The sequence below is a fragment of the Symphalangus syndactylus genome, chromosome 8 (assembly GCF_028878055.3).
Source record: "Symphalangus syndactylus isolate Jambi chromosome 8, NHGRI_mSymSyn1-v2.1_pri, whole genome shotgun sequence".
NCBI lineage: Eukaryota > Metazoa > Chordata > Mammalia > Primates > Hylobatidae > Symphalangus > Symphalangus syndactylus.
The window spans coordinates 109,977,073-109,996,493 of record NC_072430.2 but is presented as its reverse complement, the minus strand read 5'-3'; the positions used below and the strand labels follow the sequence as shown (position 1 = coordinate 109,996,493).

At 39.6% G+C, this 19,421-nt stretch overlaps 1 protein-coding gene across 4 annotated transcripts in view; it reads right to left on the bottom strand.

Annotated features, from left to right (window-relative positions):
- PARD3B (par-3 family cell polarity regulator beta) overlaps positions 1-19,421 on the bottom strand; it is a 1,082,106-nt gene that overhangs the window by 111,530 nt on the left and 951,155 nt on the right. For all 4 annotated transcript variants that reach the window (XM_055290335.2, XM_055290338.2, XM_055290337.2 and 1 more), the window contains one exon: positions 11,390-11,525. In XM_055290335.2, the coding sequence (XP_055146310.1) occupies positions 11,390-11,525 (136 nt within the window). The remainder of the gene's footprint in view (positions 1-11,389; positions 11,526-19,421) is intronic.

Genomic DNA, 19,421 nt, shown 5'->3' with positions numbered 1-19,421 from the left:
ACATCCTGAACTGGAATTAATTGCTCATTAAAAGCAGAAAGAGTTCCTTTTTTCACTCTAATGGAAGTATAGCATAGGGTTTTTTGACATACTATGGAAAAATCATGTGTTTCTGAACTTCCTTTTTCTGCTCTTTGCTATTTAGGTTTGGGTTTGAGCCAGAGATGGGTAACTTATTTGATTACAGCATAAAAAGAATGATTTCATTTAGACTTTGAAAGAGGACTGATAAAACAACACCACACTTTGATTTTGGTTCAATATTATTGGGTTCAAAAACAAATTGAGAGTGATAATTCAAGAGTAGTTCAACAAAGGTAGAAGACAGTTTTCATAGTGTTTATAGATGAATATTCACACATTTTCTTTCTTTCAAACATCTTATATTAAGAAGTATCTCAACACCAGCCATAGGAGCTTTCCTTTCTCTTTTCACCGGGAGTCAATAGAGATTTGAAAATCAGCTTTGCTAATGATTGTGTGGCCATGAGGCAAGGTCTCGGAACCTTTGTTTTCTCATCTATAAAACTGGATTAAAGATATCTACCTCACAGAGCTAGTATATGGAATAGCTTATATAAGGCAGAGTCAGCACTGAGTAAATGATGCCATTTTTATTAACAATCTGGTTGTAGTATAATTTATTGAGTAAATAATTTGTATATATTCTCTTTGTATCTCACCCTCCTATTTTAAGCGCTTAACTGGACCCTGGTATTTCTTTGCTTCAGGGTTTCTGCAGAGCTGCAGGCAGAAGCTGCTAGAAGTCAACTTTCTTCTGGTCTTTGATTTTAGCATAAGCTCATTAAAGAGATTAGGTGTGCCCCCAGGGTCAGGGATGAAAGGAATGTACTTTTGAAGGAAAAGTATTTGTGTGGGAGAGAGGGAAATAGATACTGACCTTTGGACTAATGGAATTTGCTAAAAGTGCCTGATGACCAAGCTTGACAGTTACCACCTGAAGTGACCCTGGGCATCTCAGTGGTAACCAGTGGGAGCAGGATGTGAAGGCCACCCTCAAGGCTTTGTGTGCTATATAATGTCCAAGGGCTCTGAAATAACCAAAGAGGCTAAGGAGCTCCAATAATGACTAAGATAGAAGGGTTGTCTGGCCAGTTGCATGTGTTATTTCAAAACTTGATATGTGTACCATTTAAATGTTCTCGTTTATTGACACTTCCTACATGTTTAGACACTATTCTAAGTACTTTACATGTAATCATGCATGTGTCACAGTACTTCAAGGAGATAGTACTATTATCTTACTTTTAAAGGAGACAGAGAGGTAAAATAAATTGCCCAAATTTACCTATTGAGTAATGGGTACGGCCTGGATGTGAACTCAGGCAGCCTAGCTTCAGAGTCTCCTGTGTTAAAATGCTTCCCATATCTGCTAAATTACTAGTTCTAAAACTCCGGACATCTGTGTGTTTCGAAAGACAGGATGAGTGGACAGGAGTAGTTTAGAAGAGCTATCTTATCAGGGCAGATTTTTAAGCAGAGCTGAGGCATCCTGGCCCATGTTAGTTGTAGCAACTGGCCCTTGGGCCACAGAGGGCAGACCCAGAAACAAAAGGCTTCCTTTGGAGAAAGGGCCAGTTTGCTGGAGAAATAGGATCCACTCTTGGGATCAGGTCACTGCCCACAGGCAGTGTCAGACAGGGAGCTCTGTGTAAGCTTGGGCTCCATACGTGGAAACAAGTGCTGGAGAATCCAGAGGCTAGTGTAGTAGCAACAGAGCATCAGGAATAGCAATAACACTACTGTTCCGGGAGTACATTCCATTAGCCCCTCTCCTGTTCCCTCCTCCTTCACTATCCCTACAACCTTTATGGATCAGATTTGTTCCCCAGAGTATTGCTGAGACTATCTGTACTGAGAATGGTAACTTTGTTGAGGGATAGGGCAGAGAAGTAACTGGATGTCTGAACGCTTTAGGGGAGGAGTGGGCCTAAGTGGGGTGCCGTCTGAACGCTTTAGGGGAGGAGTGGGCCTAAGTGGGGTGCCATTATGCGGAGGTAGGGGAATTAAGGGTCAGGGAACCTGGAGCAACAGACTTAAAGACCGGTAGATGGGAAGGGTCCAGAGAGTATACCAAAAAAATGTGTCCAGAAAAGAAGGGAGGGGGTTAGATAGTTCCCTGTTTCTGCTTCAAGGTTATTGTTCTGTGATTAGCACAAGGTTATTGTTCTGTGATTAGCACAAGGTTATTGGATTTTAGTGGGTTTTTGTAGACTGGTTAGGGATCCTAACAAACAATATATATATATATATATTTTTTTTCCCTATGGGAAAAATCCATTCCTAGTTCTAAATTGCCAACTTCTAAATGGACTTCTGGAACAGGTTATTTCTATGTTGGGGACTGCCTGTAAACATGTTGCTTCCTTTCAAAAATGATTTATACTATATTTAAAGGCTAGAAATTCACTCACATGTTGTATAGTCCAGATCTTCTCCCATATAGCTTATATGTCAACAAATTCCTCTGAAAGACACACTGAAATATAAAAGGGCCAAAGCCACTAACCAAAAAAAAAAAAAAAAAAAAAAAATTCAGTTTATTTTGTCCTCTTCTTTTCTCAATTTTTTTCTTTTTGTTTTACTACTTGTTGAAATCTAAGTGAGCAAAATCTCAACTCTTCCAGTGGCATTGATGTTTCACCAGTACCAAATTCAATAAAACTTCAGGCCTAAGACCCACGTAATGTATTAAATATGGTTTTCTCTCTTTTTTTTCTCTGCGTTGGTATTGCTTCCAATCCTCAGTTCCACTGTTTTTGGAAATCAAAAGATGTGTTGATAAAGTCAACCACTGGGAGGGAACCATTGGGATAGAGCTCAAGAAGTTTCATCAGCTGAGAAGGGATTGCCCATCATGTGGCAGCAGTCCAACCGCAGCAGTCTCTGGACTCATGCTTTTTTTTTTTTTTTTTTTTTTTTTGGAGAAAGGGTCTTGCTCTGTTGCCCGGGCTGGAATGCAGTGGCATGATTATGGCTCTCTGCAGCCTTGACCTCCTGGACTCAAGCAGTCCTCCTGTCTCAGACTCTCATGTAGCTGGGAGCACAGATGCATGCCACCACACCCAGATAATTTTGGTATTTTTTCATAGAGACAGGTTTGACTATGTTGCCCAGGCTGGTCTCTTGGGCTCAAGTGCTGAAATTACAAGCATGGGACACCCCGCCTGGCCTGGATACAAACATTTAATGGCTCTAATTCTTTACCCCATCTCACCTTCTAAAGGTTTTAAGAACAGAATATGTGCTTGTCACAAGACAATAATCCATGAAGGTATAAACAGAGCAACTCTGTGTAAAGAAAGAGAGCAACTTTAGTCCTTTCAAATAATTCTACTGCTTCTCCTGGGGTGAATTGTTCCCTCCTCTTTCGCTATCCCTACAACTTTTATGGATCAGATTTGCCCCCAGAGTATTGCTGAGACGATCTGTACTCAGATCATCCTGGGGTGAATTGCTAGGCCTGAGGTGAACTAAAATGTCATTTGCCTATACAAATAAATTCCAGAGGTCTGATAATTTCTTATGAATAATTCAGTGACATCATCTGGGTTCCTGGGATAGTTCAAAGATGCTGAACCAATAGACAAAAGTGAATTTTCTCTCTCCTTTTACATAACAAATAATGGCAGCAAATTTAAGTTTGATAATAGATCTATTCTTTCCAACGATAAACAGGAGAATACACAAAGGGAAGGCTTTTCTTTCTCTTTCCCTGGAAATCTAAGAAGATGAAGAAAGTTTATATCATTATTAGAACTCAAAGTTGTTGTAGACAATTTATAATTGTGCCTACCATCTACATTCCCTTTCCCTGTTAACAGCACCTTGATTTTCCTTTGAAGACTCTCTCTCCACCTATCCTTATTTATGGAGTCTGGGTGGACTTGACTTCACTGTCTAGTTCCAGGGGTGGTCTTGTGGCCTAGTTTTAGTCTATAAGAATATTGCGGCTGGGTGTGGTGGCTCAAGCCTGTAATCCCAGCACTTGGGGAGGCCGAGGTGAGCGGATCACGAGGTCAGGAGATCGAGACCATCCTGGCTAACACGGTGAAACCCCGTCTCTACTAAAAATACAAAAAATTAGCTGGGCATGGTGGTGGGCACTTGTAGTCCCAGCTACTTGGGAGGCTGAGGCAAGAGAATGGTATGAACCCGGGAGGTGGAGCTTGCAGTGAGTGGAGATCGTGCCACTGCACTCCAGCCTGGGCAACAAAGCAAGATTCTGTCTCCAAAAAAAAAGAATATTGCACCTGTCTGGCCATGAAGGTTGGTTCAGAAGTGGACACGTGATCCAGGCTGAGTCAATCAGTGCTATTGAGCATTGTGCTGAACACCCGCTCCAGGATGTTTCCCGATCTACAGAGAAACTATCTCCTCCTTCAGAGTTGTTGTGTTGGAGCTGCGGACGGCTGTCTTTCTACCTCAGGTAGCCCCTTGAGAATGGTGCCTGCAGAGAGAATAGCAAAGCTGAGAGATGAAAAAAGAGACTCCTAATGGCCTGTCTGGAGGAACTGGATCCAGCTTTGCCTGAAGTCAAGATATGGTTATGGACTTCTTTTAAATAAGTCAACAAAATTTCCTTTATGAATCAGGGCAGTTTGATTTAGGTCTCTGTTCTTTGGAATATAAGAGCTATTGCCTAAACCAGAATTGTTCATCAATGTACTTAGTTTTTATCAGATGCTTTTAAGGAGCAGACAAGGAAAATACATAGAAATCTCCACTCTGGTATTGGACCACTGATGGCACTCATCCTCTTTTCTCCTGGTGTTGATGAGAAACCTTCTGATGGCTTTTATACTTCTTTGGCTATTGCACATTCCATCTTAAATCCTTTCCTTAAGATGGTTAGCATGATCTCAGCATTGTGTTTTCACTTTCCTCCACGTGTGGAATTCACCAGATTTGTCTCTTGTCGTCCAGATCAGCGGCCAAGTACGTTTCTTCAAGTTGGCTTCTAGACCACTTCATAAGAGAATAAACAAATCTTTCAGATGTTTACATTTATTCACCCATCTCATTGTTCCAACTATGATCTACTTGAGCCAATCCGCTGTGCCAGAGAGATATAGCACAATTTTTGTTTTTGTTTTTGTTTTTTTTTGAGACAGAGTCTCACTCTGTCGCCAGGCTAGAGGGCAGTGGTGCGATCTTGGCTCACTGCAACCTCTGCCTCCCGGGTTCAAGTGATTTTCCCACCTCAGCCTCCCGAGTAGCTAGGACTACAGGTGTGCACCACTATGTCCAGCTAATTTTTGTATTTTTAGTAGAGACACGGTTTCACCATGTTGGCCAGGTTGGTCTCAATCTCTTGACCTCATGATCCACCTGCCTTGGCCTCCCAAAGTGCTGGGGTTACAGGCGTGAGCCACCGCGCCCGGCCAGCACCATGTTTTTAATGACAGTGGAAACAGGTATATCATGCTAGTTTAAGATGCTTTAACTCCCACTTTTTTTCCATACATAAACAAATGTACTCCCTTCCCAACCATGTGTCTACAAACCTCTTTTATAAATAAACTTTCTTCTAATTTAGCCAAAGAAATTTTTTTTAAAAAGGTTGAGCAGGGGGATAATGATACTGCTATTCAGCTCTTGAAAAAGACAATAATAAGGGCACTAATATTTTTAGAAAACTTCAGAGGCATCTCATTGCTAAAATTATTTACAGAATATTCATGCTGCTGTTAAATAAGCAGATCAGCTTTATCTGCTAAGAAAAAAGCACCCCGTTGTCAGAGGACTATCTTAAGTTTTACAAAAAATAAAATACCAGCAGATAACAGGTATTATGTTTTCTTCTGGCAAATATTAACACTTCACAGCTAGTATATCTTGCTTACTTAATTGGGCCTATAAAAACTCACCAGACTGTTTCACTTGCAGCCACTGAAATTCTTTCAACTTGTTCTTCACAGCTTTTCAGAGCTAAGATGGGAAAACAGTTACACAACAAGCAGCTTAAAAGATTTTAAGGTCTCAAGTCCATATTTACAAACCTTACAGTGTGTGTGAATTCATTTATTTATTTTTTTAAATTATTATACTTTAAGTTTTAGGGTACATGTGCACAGCGTGCAGGTTTGTTACATATGTATACATGTGCCATGTTGGTGTGCTGCATCTATTAACTCGTCATTTAACATTAGGTATATCTCCTAATGCTATCCCTCTCCCCTTCCCCCACCCCACAACAGGCCCCGGTGTGTGATGTTCCCCTTGCTATGTCCATGTGTTCTCATTGTTCAATTCCCACCTATGAGTGAGAACATGTGGTGTCTGGTTTTCTGTCCTTGCGATAGTTTGCTCAGAATGATGGTTTCCAGCTTCATCCATGTGCCTACAAAGGACATGAACTCATCATTTTTTATGGCTGCATAGTATTCCACGGTGTATATGTGCCACATTTTCTTAATCCAGTCTATCATTGTTGGACATTTGGCTTGGTTCCAAGTCTTTGCTATTGTGAATAGTGCCGCAATAAACATACGTGTGCATGTGTCTTTATAGCAGCATGATTTACAATCCTTTGGGTATATATCCAGTAATGGGATGGCTGGGTCAATTGGTATTTCTAGTTCTAGATCCCTGAGGAATCGCCACACTGACTTCCACAATGATTGAACTAGTTTACAGTCCCACCAACAGTGTAAAAGTGTTCCTATTTCTCCACATCCTCTCCAGCACCTGTTCTTTCCTGACTTTTTAATGATGGCCATTCTAACTGGTGTGAGATGGTATCTCATTGTGGTTTTGATTTGCATTTCTCTGATGGCCAGTGATGATAGCATTTTTTCATGTGTCTTTCGGCTGCATAAATGTCTTCTTTTGAGAAGTGTCTGTTCATATCCTTTGCCCACTTTTTGATGGGGTTTGTTTTTTTCTTGTAAATTTGTTTGAGTTCATTGTAGATTCTGGATATTAGCCCTTTGTCAGATGAGTAGATTGCAGAAATTTTCTCCCATTCTGTAGGTTGCCTGTTCACTCTGATGGCAGTTTCTTTTGCTGTGCAGAAGCTCTTTAGTTTAATTAGATCCCATTTGTCAATTTTGGCTTTTGTTGCCATTGCTTTTGGTGTTTTAGACATGAAGTCCTTGCCCATGCCTATGTCCTGAATGGTATTGCCTAGGTTTTCTTCTAGGGTTTTTATGGTTTTAGGTCTAACATGTAAGTCTTTAATCCATCTTGAATTAATTTTTGTATAAGGTGTAAGGAAGGGATCCATTTTCAGCTTTCTACATATGGCTAGCCAGTTTTCCCAGCACCATTTATTAAATAGGGAGTCATTTCCCCATTTCTTGTTTTTGTCAGGTTGTAAATACATGGCATCATCTCAGCCCAAAATCTCCTTAAGCTGATAGGCAACTTCAGCAAAGTCTCAGGATACAAAGTCAATGTGCAAAAATCACAAGCATTCTTATACACCAATAACAGACAAACAGAGAGCCAAATCATGAATTAACTCCCATTCACAACTGCTTCAAACAGAATAAAATACCTAGGAATCCAACTTACAAGGGATGTGAAGGACCTCTTCAAGGAGAACTACAAACCACTGCTCAATGAAATAAAAGAGGATACAAACAAATGGAAGAACATTCCATGCTCATGGGCAGGAAGAATCAATATCGTGAAAATGGCCATACTGCCCAAGGTAATTTATAGATTCAATGCCATCCCCATCAAGCTACCAATGACTTTCTTCACAGAATTGGAAAAAGCTACTTTAAAGTTCATATGGAACCAAAAAGAGCCTGCATCGCCAAGTCAATCCTAAGCCAAAAGAACAAAGCTGGAGGCACCACGCTACTGCAAACTATACTTCAAACTATACTACAAGGCTACAGTAACCAAAACAGCATGGTACTGGTACCAAAACAGAGATATAGACCAATGGAACAGAACAGAGCCCTCAGAAATATTCATTTATTTTAAAACAAAGTGAATAAATCCGGAGATCTTTTGTAAAAGGGGAAAAAAATCCAACAGATTTGAGAATAAAAGAACAAAGTATGTCAGCTGAGGCAATTCCCAAAATGTCTCTATAGTTTTCCTAGCACTCTGTCTCCAACTATGCACCTCCAACAGAATTAACTACTCTCTCTCAGTACATATAGAAGCTAATACCTCTCTATACTATAGCATTTATCACATATATTGTTGTTCCATTTCAATTGGGCTTAGATCTATTCCTGGCTGGATCCTGAGTTCCTTCAAGGTGGAAGTAATGTCATATTCTTGTTACCAGCACCTGGTCTACACTAAGATTTAGCAAATGTTTGTTAAAATGTAATAGGAGTCAGGGGAGAGGAGAGGGGAGGAGAAAGGGGAGAGGACAAGAGAGAAGAGAGAAGAGAGAGGGGAGAGGGGAGAGAGGAGGGTAAAAGGGAGAGGGGAGAGAGGAGGGTAAAAGGGAGAGGGGAGAGAAGACAGGCATGAAAGCAAATGAGAACCCTAGGGAGGAGCAAGAGAAATCTTAGACTCCAGGCCACTCGGCAGATGCAATACTGGTAGAGAACTACACATAAGTTGGTCTGGGAAGCTCTAGAAAGTCCAGGGCCAGCCAAAGAAAAAGTATTAGTCATATATATTTATATATATATTTTAAAATATTCATAGACCCTAATAAACTTTCAAGTGATTATTCTCATTATTTTGGCTTTGAAGACTTCAGTGAGCATACTTTCATTCTTGCTGGCCTATTTTTAAATGAGTTTACAAGTAGTTGTTAGGTAACTTATCTTTGTAGTTTCCTTCTCGACAGCTCAGAAGTTCCCCAGTATAGAATGACTCCAGAAAACACTCATCAGGCCTTTCAACCAGAGACTCTGGAGTTGGGGGAGTTCTAAGTTCATAACAATATTTCTGATGATGCTGGTCCACAGTGGTTTTGTTAGAGAAGTTGGACCGCTTTCGTGTTTACTCAAGGGATTGAAGCCAATGTCCTATTTTCAGAATTGTGGATCAGAATCCTTGATGACCACCTGGCGCATCCCTTGAGGGTCTCTCCTGGGCCCCATTCTTCCCCTTCTTGCGACTGTGATCTGATTTTAGCACGTGCCCTGGTGGTGATGCTAAAGACCTGCCTTTCTAGGAACCACAATCTCATAAAAGCTGCCTTGTTGGGTCTGGCCGCTTGACAGGAATGAAATGTTAACTTTCTAAACTTGCTTTCCTAGATCTCTCCAAAAGTGGCAAGACAACAGTGTAATTTCTCAGGCCTACGCTGAACAAAAGACACTCAGGAAAGGAAACCTGCCTTAATACAAAACACTAGTGTTTTTCCTTGGCGTGGGGAGAGGAGAAGAAAAGATGCTGAGATTCTAATCCCTGGCTTGGAGTATCTCAGGCAGTCACAAAGGACACTCGTCTTTTATGGCAGTGCATTTCCCAAGCATCCCTTTGGGAAGCCTCAGACCCCAATTGTCTGGGAAACATAAAATCAGTCACTTTTGGCAGAGCTCAACACACCAGAGCATGGGAAACACAAATTAAACTAGAGATACTTCTTTACTCACTAGATGGTCTGGTTACACGCTTACTTGGCATAAAAATAGAATCATTAAAAAAGGGAGCACCCAAGGGTATAGTTGTCTAGCTCAGGTTTGGTGAGGGTCAGAGGAAATTTCAAGTCTCATGAAAGTTAAGCACCTTCATCCTTTCAGCTTGATGTAAGGAAATCATATAAAATAAGGTCAAAACAACCAGGACTACTTTGTCTAAAATTATTTGTCTTATTTTGCTCATAGGAATTCATAGTGGTTTTGAGATAGAGCACTTTTCAATGCACTGGACATGGCGTTCTGTTTTGGGTACAGTGGAAATGACTTTCCTTTATTTTATTGCTTGTTTGGCTTTTCCAGGGAGCTGAGCCTTACCTAACAAGTAGCTCACATCTCTTGTCAGAGGCAGTAAATCGATCTCGATCAAGTTTGAAACTGAGTGAATTGTTATCTAATCTGTTATTCTGTGGAAATCTTTCTCTTCTGCTACAGAGAAGCTAAGAGACAAGTTTTCCCATCACTCTAGGTGTCATTCTGTTTAATCCTAACATCTATAATAAAACCAATAAATAGCTGTTTGTTCTGATCCATAATCTCAGGCTGCCTCTCTCTAAAGAGGCTGAAGCCACTTGGCTTGAGATTGCCCAACTGCACTGTGCACTTCTGATTAGTGTTTTGAAACTCCGTTATACAGGTAAAATCTTCTGGGCTGAGCAGTTTCAGTTGCTTTGCCCAACAGTGGTGGATCCTGAAACTGACTTTCAGCATAGAGATGCACGCATGACAGGCCCCCCCACACAGACGTAAGAACTAGAGGGAATCAGCTCAGTCGCCAGACTCTATTCTCCCCACTCTGACCTTATGAGCATAAACATGAGTGTGAAACTCAGGAAAGGAAACCTGCCTTAACAGATTTGCCTTTCAAAGGAGCCGGTGTCTTTCACGGGCACCAGGGATAAGAGAGTCCCCTACCTGGTTCTCAGAGCAGCACTAAAAGGCATAGTACAAGGCAGAAATCATTAGAGGGTGAGTGAGAACTGAACCCCAGCAAGGACACTGCTATTACCATGTTCAGCTCTGCTCTGATAATAATGCCAGTAACAAGAACTAACAATTACTGAACGCCAGCTCTATGTCAGGCACTGTTCTGTGTATCTGATGTGCACATTTCATGCAATTCTAAGCACCTTCTTCCTGGGCATTTTTGTGGATGCTCAAGAGTTAAGTGCATCTTGTAGGCACAGACTTGCTTCTTGAAAACAACAAGAGAGTGAATCATGCCACCCTGAAAAAACCCAGTGAGTTTCTCTTCAGTGGTCACTATATTCTTTTCTGTTCCCTGAATGTCAAAGGATTTAGCAAAAAGAATCCTCTAATACAAAACTGCCCTTATCTCAAAACAAATCCATCCTAGTATGCCGGTAAGATCAGCAGAATGTGAAGTGCTCAGATCCAATAAACAAACAACTGACATTTCTGACAATAACCCTTTTGAAATTTACTTCTAATCACCATTTTCCAAAGGAGAGATGGCTTGTGTTGCAAGAATCAAAGCTCAGTAGATGGTGACAAAGATCCCTTGCCCTCTTTAAAGTAGCTAACTTCTGCTTCCCAAAACAAGTTGGCATATAACAGGAAGTATGAGAGCAATAAGAATGAACTATTGCACATTCACGGGGTTTGATTTCCATAAACAGCTTCTGTGGGAGAATACGCCTGTGGTTTGGGTGACGTTCCTGTCTATGAAGCCCAAGGAACCTAAATAGAATCTGATATGTACAGAACATTCTTGACCGTGTTCTTCTGCTCTAAACATTCTTAGAAAAGATGAATTCAATGATTGAAATCATGCATGTGCTTACCCAGAGAAGGTCATACTCAGATGGCCTTGCTCTTCCTTCGTCGTCTTCATATAAAGGGAAACCTTCCCTCCGAGCCTGATAATACTCTTTCCGCAACTTCTGGATACGGTCAGTGCTTCCACCCGTGGGACGGCCACTACAGGATACAGACAAATAATCAGATTCACACAGTGTGCATCATCTTTGAAATCACTTTTGGATCTTCTTGTTAAAGGAGTTGACATCCAAATTTGGAAGATTCAATAATGTAATTCAAATATGCCAGGAAAATGGTGAAATCAGTCATAAATATGAACAAAAAGTGGTCTTTATGTGCCTACCTTTAGTTCCAAGGGTCAAATGTATGACTTGGGATTAATAAATGCCTTTTGAATGAGAAGGTAAGATAGAGTCTTGACATTTTAGAGCAATTAAAAGGCCCACCACTTTTTTCTTATAATCACACACACAGAGTTTTGTCACATTTTAATGTGGATATCTCATTTTCTCAATAAGTATTGCTAATTTGGGACAAAGCTGCAGTTGTTTGACCTCAAGGCTGGACATGAGACAGGGTTGGCATATGTCAGCATTCATTTCCATGAGGTTCATGAACTTTGGGAGTGGGGGGTCGGGATGGGATACATGTCAATATATGGGTACAGTTAGGACATGTGTAAAAAAGTTGACAGTAAAAAAAAAAAAAAAAACCAAAAACGGTAAAAAAGTTTTTTTTAAAAAAGGTGGGGGAAGCTGGTGTAGAGTAGAACGTGCTTATCCAAGGTTCTTCTCTCTGTACTTTAGCCAGTACTTCCTCTTAGGAATTATAGCTTTTCCAGGAACTCAGCTGCCCAACCCCAAACTGCTCAGCTAGCAGCTCCCTTGTAGCTTAGATTAGGTTAGTGTGGTTATTTTAGTGGAACCAATACCACATGATATTATACAGGGCTAGGGAGCAAAAGAATGACAGGCAGATCTGAAGAGCCATTCTACTTATTTGGTTCATTTGAGGTATAACTGAGTGCCCCATTGCACCAGACCTCACGTTAAAATCTGGGGATGGAAAAAGGAACACTTCACAGTTCTTACCTGCAAAAATAAAGAGTCTGGGAGGTAGGGGACAGAGAGGGATACAGAAGACTACAGTCCATTATGACTTGTGCTCTTACAGAGATTTGCATGGGGTCATGGGAACACAGAGTGCTTAAACTTTGACAATGTGAGAGCAGGGCCATTGAAGAAAATCACAGAGGGCTCCATGGAGGAGGTGACACTTCAGCTGAGCCCTGAAGGACATAAAGGTGCTCAACAGCTAGACAAGTGAGAGGAGGATACTCCAGGTAGAGGGAAGGGCAGTGAGTGCAAAGTAAAGCAATGAGAAAGCATCTTGCTTTAGAGACATGCAAGTCGATCAGTTTGGGCAAGCAGTGGTCCTTAACTTCTTTTGTCCTGCCTTAAACACATACCAGGTGTACGGTGTATGTTCCCTTTCCGCTCTCATTTACAAAGCAAATTGGAATAAAATTGAGTTTTAAAGTTTTCTTTTTTTTTTTTTCATTCAGAGTCTCACTCTGTCACCCAGGCTAGAGTGCAGTGGCACGATCTTGGCTCACTGCAACCTCTGCCTCCTGGGTTCAAGCGATTCTTCTGTCTCAGCATCCAAAATAGCTGGGATTACACCCAGCCCGGCAAATTCTTTGTGTGTGTGTGTGTGTGTGTGTGTGTGTATTTTTAGTAGAGACGAGGTTTCACCATGTTGGCCAGGCTAGTCTAGTACTCCTGACCTCAAGTGATCTGCCTGCCTTGGCCTCCCAAAGTGCTAGAATTACAGGCATGAGCCACCACACCCAGCCATAGTTTAGGGGTATTTTGAATTTAATAATGACAGAAACATATCACTTACAAATTTTGGTACTTTAACTCAATTGATAACATAACTCAATTGATAACATCTTAATCATGACACTTATGTTTCACGGGTATGTGAGAATCACTACTGTAGCATTTTGGGAATAAACAAAGGAAAAAAGTCCAGAAAGTCATGAACTAAGTGTAAAACATGCTGTATCTTCTCTCTTGTGTGAGTATTTTAAAGAAATATAGGAGGGTCAAAGAGAAGAGGGACAAGTGAGGCTTGGAAAGGTAGGTAGAGCCCCAGCGTGAAGAGCTTTGCATGTCAAAAAGATCCCCAAATATTACAGTTGGGTTCCAAGTTTAAATGAGATATCTGATAATATGAGGTATCTAAAAGCAACAGAAAGAGGGCATCTATTTTTAAAAAATATTTTACAACTACGTTTGTAAATTACAAAAAAAAAAAAAATGGTGAGTAAACATCTTTTGGAGGAAAAGCATTCTTCTCAAACTAGATAGTAAGTTAATTGCAAACTGGATGATGTACCTCTGCCTTGTGGCTGCTCCCTGACAATTTGCACAGGGTTCTGGGCTTCCTGGGTGCTCGACAGACACTCAGCAGCTGATGCCTTTGGTTCAGAAAAGACAAACCCTTGGGAATCACATACCTTTCTTTTTTTTTTTCTGCAATATGTATGTGAAAACTCTCGTAATAGTTCTAATTCTATTTCTTTACTATACTTAAAAAAAGTTTTCTTTGAGCACTCGAAAAAGATAGTAAGAACAAATTAAAAGTCTTGATAAGCTTTTCTGAACCATGAGCAGGCAGGAAAAGCAGCACAGTCCATTTTCAACAGCTTCCCTAGCTCTGGAGTAATACGAGATGACCGTGGTGTCTGTATCCAACGCACAGGCTTCTGTCGATTACGGAAATTCATGAGCTGCGTTCAAACTCACCAGATGAGTTCAATCAACATGGTGCAAACATCGCATACATAATCTATTAGTTTACCCCAAAGAAACTGAAGCCTTGAATTCAAGTAGAATGAAGTCATCAGTAATAAAGAAAAAAAAAAGAAACTGATAAAGCACTGTTTTTTAAAAACACACTTCTCTTCCATTTGTGGTGGAAAAAAAATTGTACTGAGACTGTAAACTATTCTTCCATATGCCTATAAATACATAAATTTAAAAATATGGGTTTGATCAGATTGCTGTTCTCAAATATGGGAATGGGGCAGGAATACAAAATCAGCTGTTCAGGATTCAGAAAGTCCCCTGCGGCTGACAGGAACATGACTATTTACCCAGAAAAGAAATCTGGCCCAAGAGAAAAAACAGGAAAACAGCCCAGAAAGTCATGGATCATCTAAGTGCAAAACATGCTGTATCTTCTCGACCTTGTGTGAATATTTTTTAAAAATATGGAACACTGTGCAAACCTTTTGTGATAACCTGGGAAGACATCTCAATATCATCTCTTCTTTTTTCCTCTCAACCCTCATTCTACTTTTAGAAACGGTATCAGACTTTTCCCAAATAGGTATTTTAGGTGGTAAGATTAGGGATAGCAAATTCCAATTTCTGATTTGTAACTCTTCTCAGCAGATAATACACATATGCTTACCACCAAATTAATAAAAATAATATACACCACTATTATAACCAAAGCAATTAATTGATTCCATGTTGCACTGAAGATGTAGAAGCTTAGCAGATTTTAGAGGGACATACACCTTTGTGATAGTGGCAATCGTCATAATAGTTATAATTTATTGAACACTTATATAGCAAATATATCTATATATACTTTTACTTACTCCACTCTCTGTCCACAGCAGACATCACGAATCAATTACGGCATTCTTTCTCAATGCTGTAATTGGGAAAGAATTCTCAGAATTCTTTTAGCCTAGAACTTATCTATAATCTATAGGAATTGGTACATGAGTTTATTTACAATTCCTGTGTAACAGGTGCTGTCAATATCTCAAAACCTCAAAAAATATTGATGGATTTATTATTCTGCTCAATAAAGATGAAGAATATGAAGCTCCTAGCAAATAGATGATTAACAAGTGTTTTCTCACGTCAAAGACTGCTCTTCCACTATGGCTTACTGCCTTCCAACCTACTTCCCTTCCTTCATCTCATTTTATGTTTTAGAGACTGGGTCCTCTAGCAAGATACTGAACAAGAATGGAAGTGAAGGCTAGCCTTCAGGATTTACTTTCTGAAGATTCCCATTTTCCTTCCCTATTTACATGTCATTTGTTCCATATTCCTTGCTTTATGGAATTCAGCAGTACAGATTCTAGAAATAGCTTCGGAAGTGACATCAGATCATGATGTAACTCAAATACTATTGAAACCATATAAAACTAGTAAAAGTGTCAATAACCTCATTTCCACATTGTTAGTTTAACAATTAGCCTTTCCTAATTATTTATTCACTGAAGAAGTAAAGCCCTGGCCATCCTTACAGAAAGTTTCTATTACAGCTGTATCCCTATATAGGTGATCAAGGACAGTCTTACACTTTCGATGTGCTGGAATTTTATGTTAAATTGATTCAAGCAGTATAATAACACGACGTATATTGTAATGATTTTAAAAATAAATTATATTGCTTATGCCTTTAAAGGCAGATGTATCATTAAACAGGCCCTTCTTATAACACTTTAGAGCTGGACAGAGCTTAAAGTTGTAATGGATTTCAGAAACCATGTCATTTTCTTCATAGCCGCCTACAGCAACAAATTCCCACATGTCATAAACATCACACTAAGGCATTTGGAATCTAGCCTTATTCTTCCTAGTTTAAAATGACCTCAACTATAGTACTTTTTAAAATGAGTGTTCATCTGTGCATGCCTTCATCTCCTCCCATGACTGCTGCAGGCTGAAAAAAATTAACATTTATCAAGCTCCTATGATGTCCTAAAGACAATATTTGTGCTTTACATACCCATCTCATTTAAGCCTCAGTCAAATCTGTGAAGATGACATTGTTGTTGACATTTTACACACGAGCACACTGAGGCTCAGAGACGTTAAGTAACACAACTGGTGAATGGTGGGCCAGGATTTGTGTGACTCCCAACCAGGGCTGTTTCTACTATATCATGTTGCCTCACAAGAAAGGCATCAAAATGCAGCAGGCATTTTGTGGCTGCACTTCACAGGCATTTCAAGGCAGACGGAATTTAGCAGAGCAGATTTATAGCCATACCTTTTGATATTCTTTTATTTGCACAGATCTTGGCAGTAAAATAGAAATGGAAGTAACCAAAGTAATAGAAATACATGCAATGAAGTCCGTATTCATTAAAAAATGATGTTGGAGCCACTGCAGGCTGAGATTTCTGGGCAATTAATATTATACCTCTAACAGGTTTATGTAGAGAGCTGGTATAAAACTGAATGGGGTGCAAAAGAGAATCAACATATGACAAAGATCCTACATGAAAGACAGACTCTGGATCAGGACCAGGACTGAGAGGCAGACAGAACTGCTGGGGAAGTTCACCACTAACTGAATAAGAGGGAGGTGGTCACTACCACCAAACCCTGGCCACTGTGGGACTTGGGAATTATTTGTGATTACATATGTATAAGTGGGCATCTACGTAAATATATGCATCCTAACCAGGATTCAGTTGTATACAGTTGATTTCAAACAGCTGTTTCTGTTTTTGTGTTGTTTTCATACAGCCTCAAGATGTAGCTCTTCATTTGGAAGGAGATGTGTTGGCCTTTGGTGAGCACCGCCCTTATTTGTGGGTACCAGACTGGTGTCCAGATTTGATGATGCAGTTAAGAAATGGTCTTTATAAGGTCAGGTGAGTTGGCTCATGCCTGTAATCCCAGCACTTGCGGGGCTGAGGTGGGCGGATCACCTGAGGTCAGGAGTTTGAGACTAGTCTGGCCAATATGGCGAAACCCCATCTCTACTAAAAATACAAAAAAAAAAAAAAAAATTAGCTGGTATGGTGGCATGCACCTGTAATGCCAGCTACTAGGGAGGCTGAGGCAGGAGAATCACTTGAACTCAGGAGGCAGAGGTTGCAGTGAGCTGAGACCATGCCAGTGCACTCCAGCCTGGGCAACAGAGGAAGACTCTGCCTCAAAAAAAAAAAATAATAATAATAATAATAAAAATAAATAAATAAAAGAAAGAAAAGAAATGGCTTTTATAGCCTGGAACTTTAACAGGAATATTCCTATCTGGAGGTGATAATCCTTACGAACTCTCTGAATAAAACCCTTTAAATTGGATGTATGCGTGTCAACAACAGTCAGTAGGATAGGGAGTGTTTTTGAGGTTAGTGTTTGATAGAGTCTTTAATTTTTTAGGAAGTTACTGTAAAATGTTGTTTTGATGCTTCTTTTAAGGTTGTTAATTATGTAAGTATGGTGTTAATTTTTGTATACTCACAAAAGGGTGGAATTTCAATGGTTTTCTCAAAAAGGGTTTAAAGACATGGAATAAAGAAAAACACCTAGGTACCCTTTAAGAACGCCAAGATACTATTATTTTCCTGACTTCTTCCCCAGGGGGAGTGTTGTTTGTTTTTGTCTTTTGGCATGTAAGAAGCTAAAAATCATCCCAGCTTTATTTTTAAACTTAAAATTTAACAGTACCATAGTTCTGCCTTAGAAAACGGCAGATTTTTTTTTCCATAGTGGGAACAGAGCTTCTAAAACACCTGAGATTCTATGGCGTTCACACTCTCAATAACATAACTGTAATAAAATTTAACAGGCTATATGCACTCTTATTTTGCTAATTTTTCTCAAATCCCAACAAAAGATTCTGGGAAAGAATATTCAGCTGAAGACAGATAGTCACAGACATAAATATTATTTATTTTCGGTTGGTAATAAAGATTTCTGTCAAATAAAATTTTGAGAGACTCTTGTACATGCACTTAGGATTCTTAATTGAAGAGCATTTAAGATTTAAAGAAACTAACTACACCCCCAATACCACTTACACTCATACTCTCCAGATTTAACACCTCATAATGAAAATACATTTATAGTGTGCCCTATACTAATTTAATAATAAATAATTGCTTTTTAATGAACTTAATTCCATAGCATTCTTCAAATCACATTTAAGTCTAGAACAGCTGTGAAAATTATCCAGTGTAAATATCCAGGTAAAGTTATGATTATGTAAATCCTCTATTTTCCCCCTGTTCCCCATTTCTTACAAAGAATCTCTATTTTTTCAAAGGTGCATTGACAAATAAGATTTTTCACTGTTTAGCCCGGTGAAATTTCAGGACTGATAGCTGACTATCCATGGACAACTTTGGGGATACTTCTTTCTAATTTCTTCCCAAATTTACTGTCACTATTAATGAAGATAGTCCCCATTTCAAATTATTTTTGCCAAAAGATTCCCCCCAAATAACAAGAATATATCTTAGCTTATATGGACATTTAATTTCCACCAGATTTAAGTTATCTTGTTGATTAAAACAATCACTCCACTTTAAATTAAGGGCTCTTTGTTTACTATAACTGCCTATAATATTCTATATTAAGAATAATGAATTTAGAGAAAGGGTGAATAATATTAAACAGACAACACAAACTTTCCAAATGTAAAATCTGCTTTTATTTCTAAGGGCTTCTTCTGTCCATTATCTCTGACATGGTACCTCTTCTTAGTAGGTGAGGAAACAGTGCTTCAGCATCTTAAGAGTATTTAATGTCACATAAAATGGCAGCAGAATCTGATGAAAAACTACACTCTACACTAACATAAAACTTTGAAAAGTGTGTCTTTGCATGAATTTTCAAGGGTTCAACAAAATTACTCATCCTTATGTCAGCATCCTGTGGGCAACCTGAGAAACTGGTCCAGAGAGGTTAACATGCAAGTTAGGGTCATAAGGTAGAAGAAACCTGAAAATCACAGTAATACATCAGCTCAGACTATAAACCTGAACTGCGGTCCTCCCCCCAGCGGTCCTGATGCTGCCTGTGGCATTTTGACCTGGATGCAACAATCTGACAACTTGGTTTGGCTTACCTGGGCTCCTGACCTCACCATGGCAACCTGAGGCTGACCTTTTGTCTTTCTCAACGTGTTTCCTGCTTTCAGCATCTGCCTCCTTTGAGATCCTTGTCTTGGTATTTCCATCCCTAGCTTGGTAAAGTGATCCTTTGACTCCTATAGCTCGAA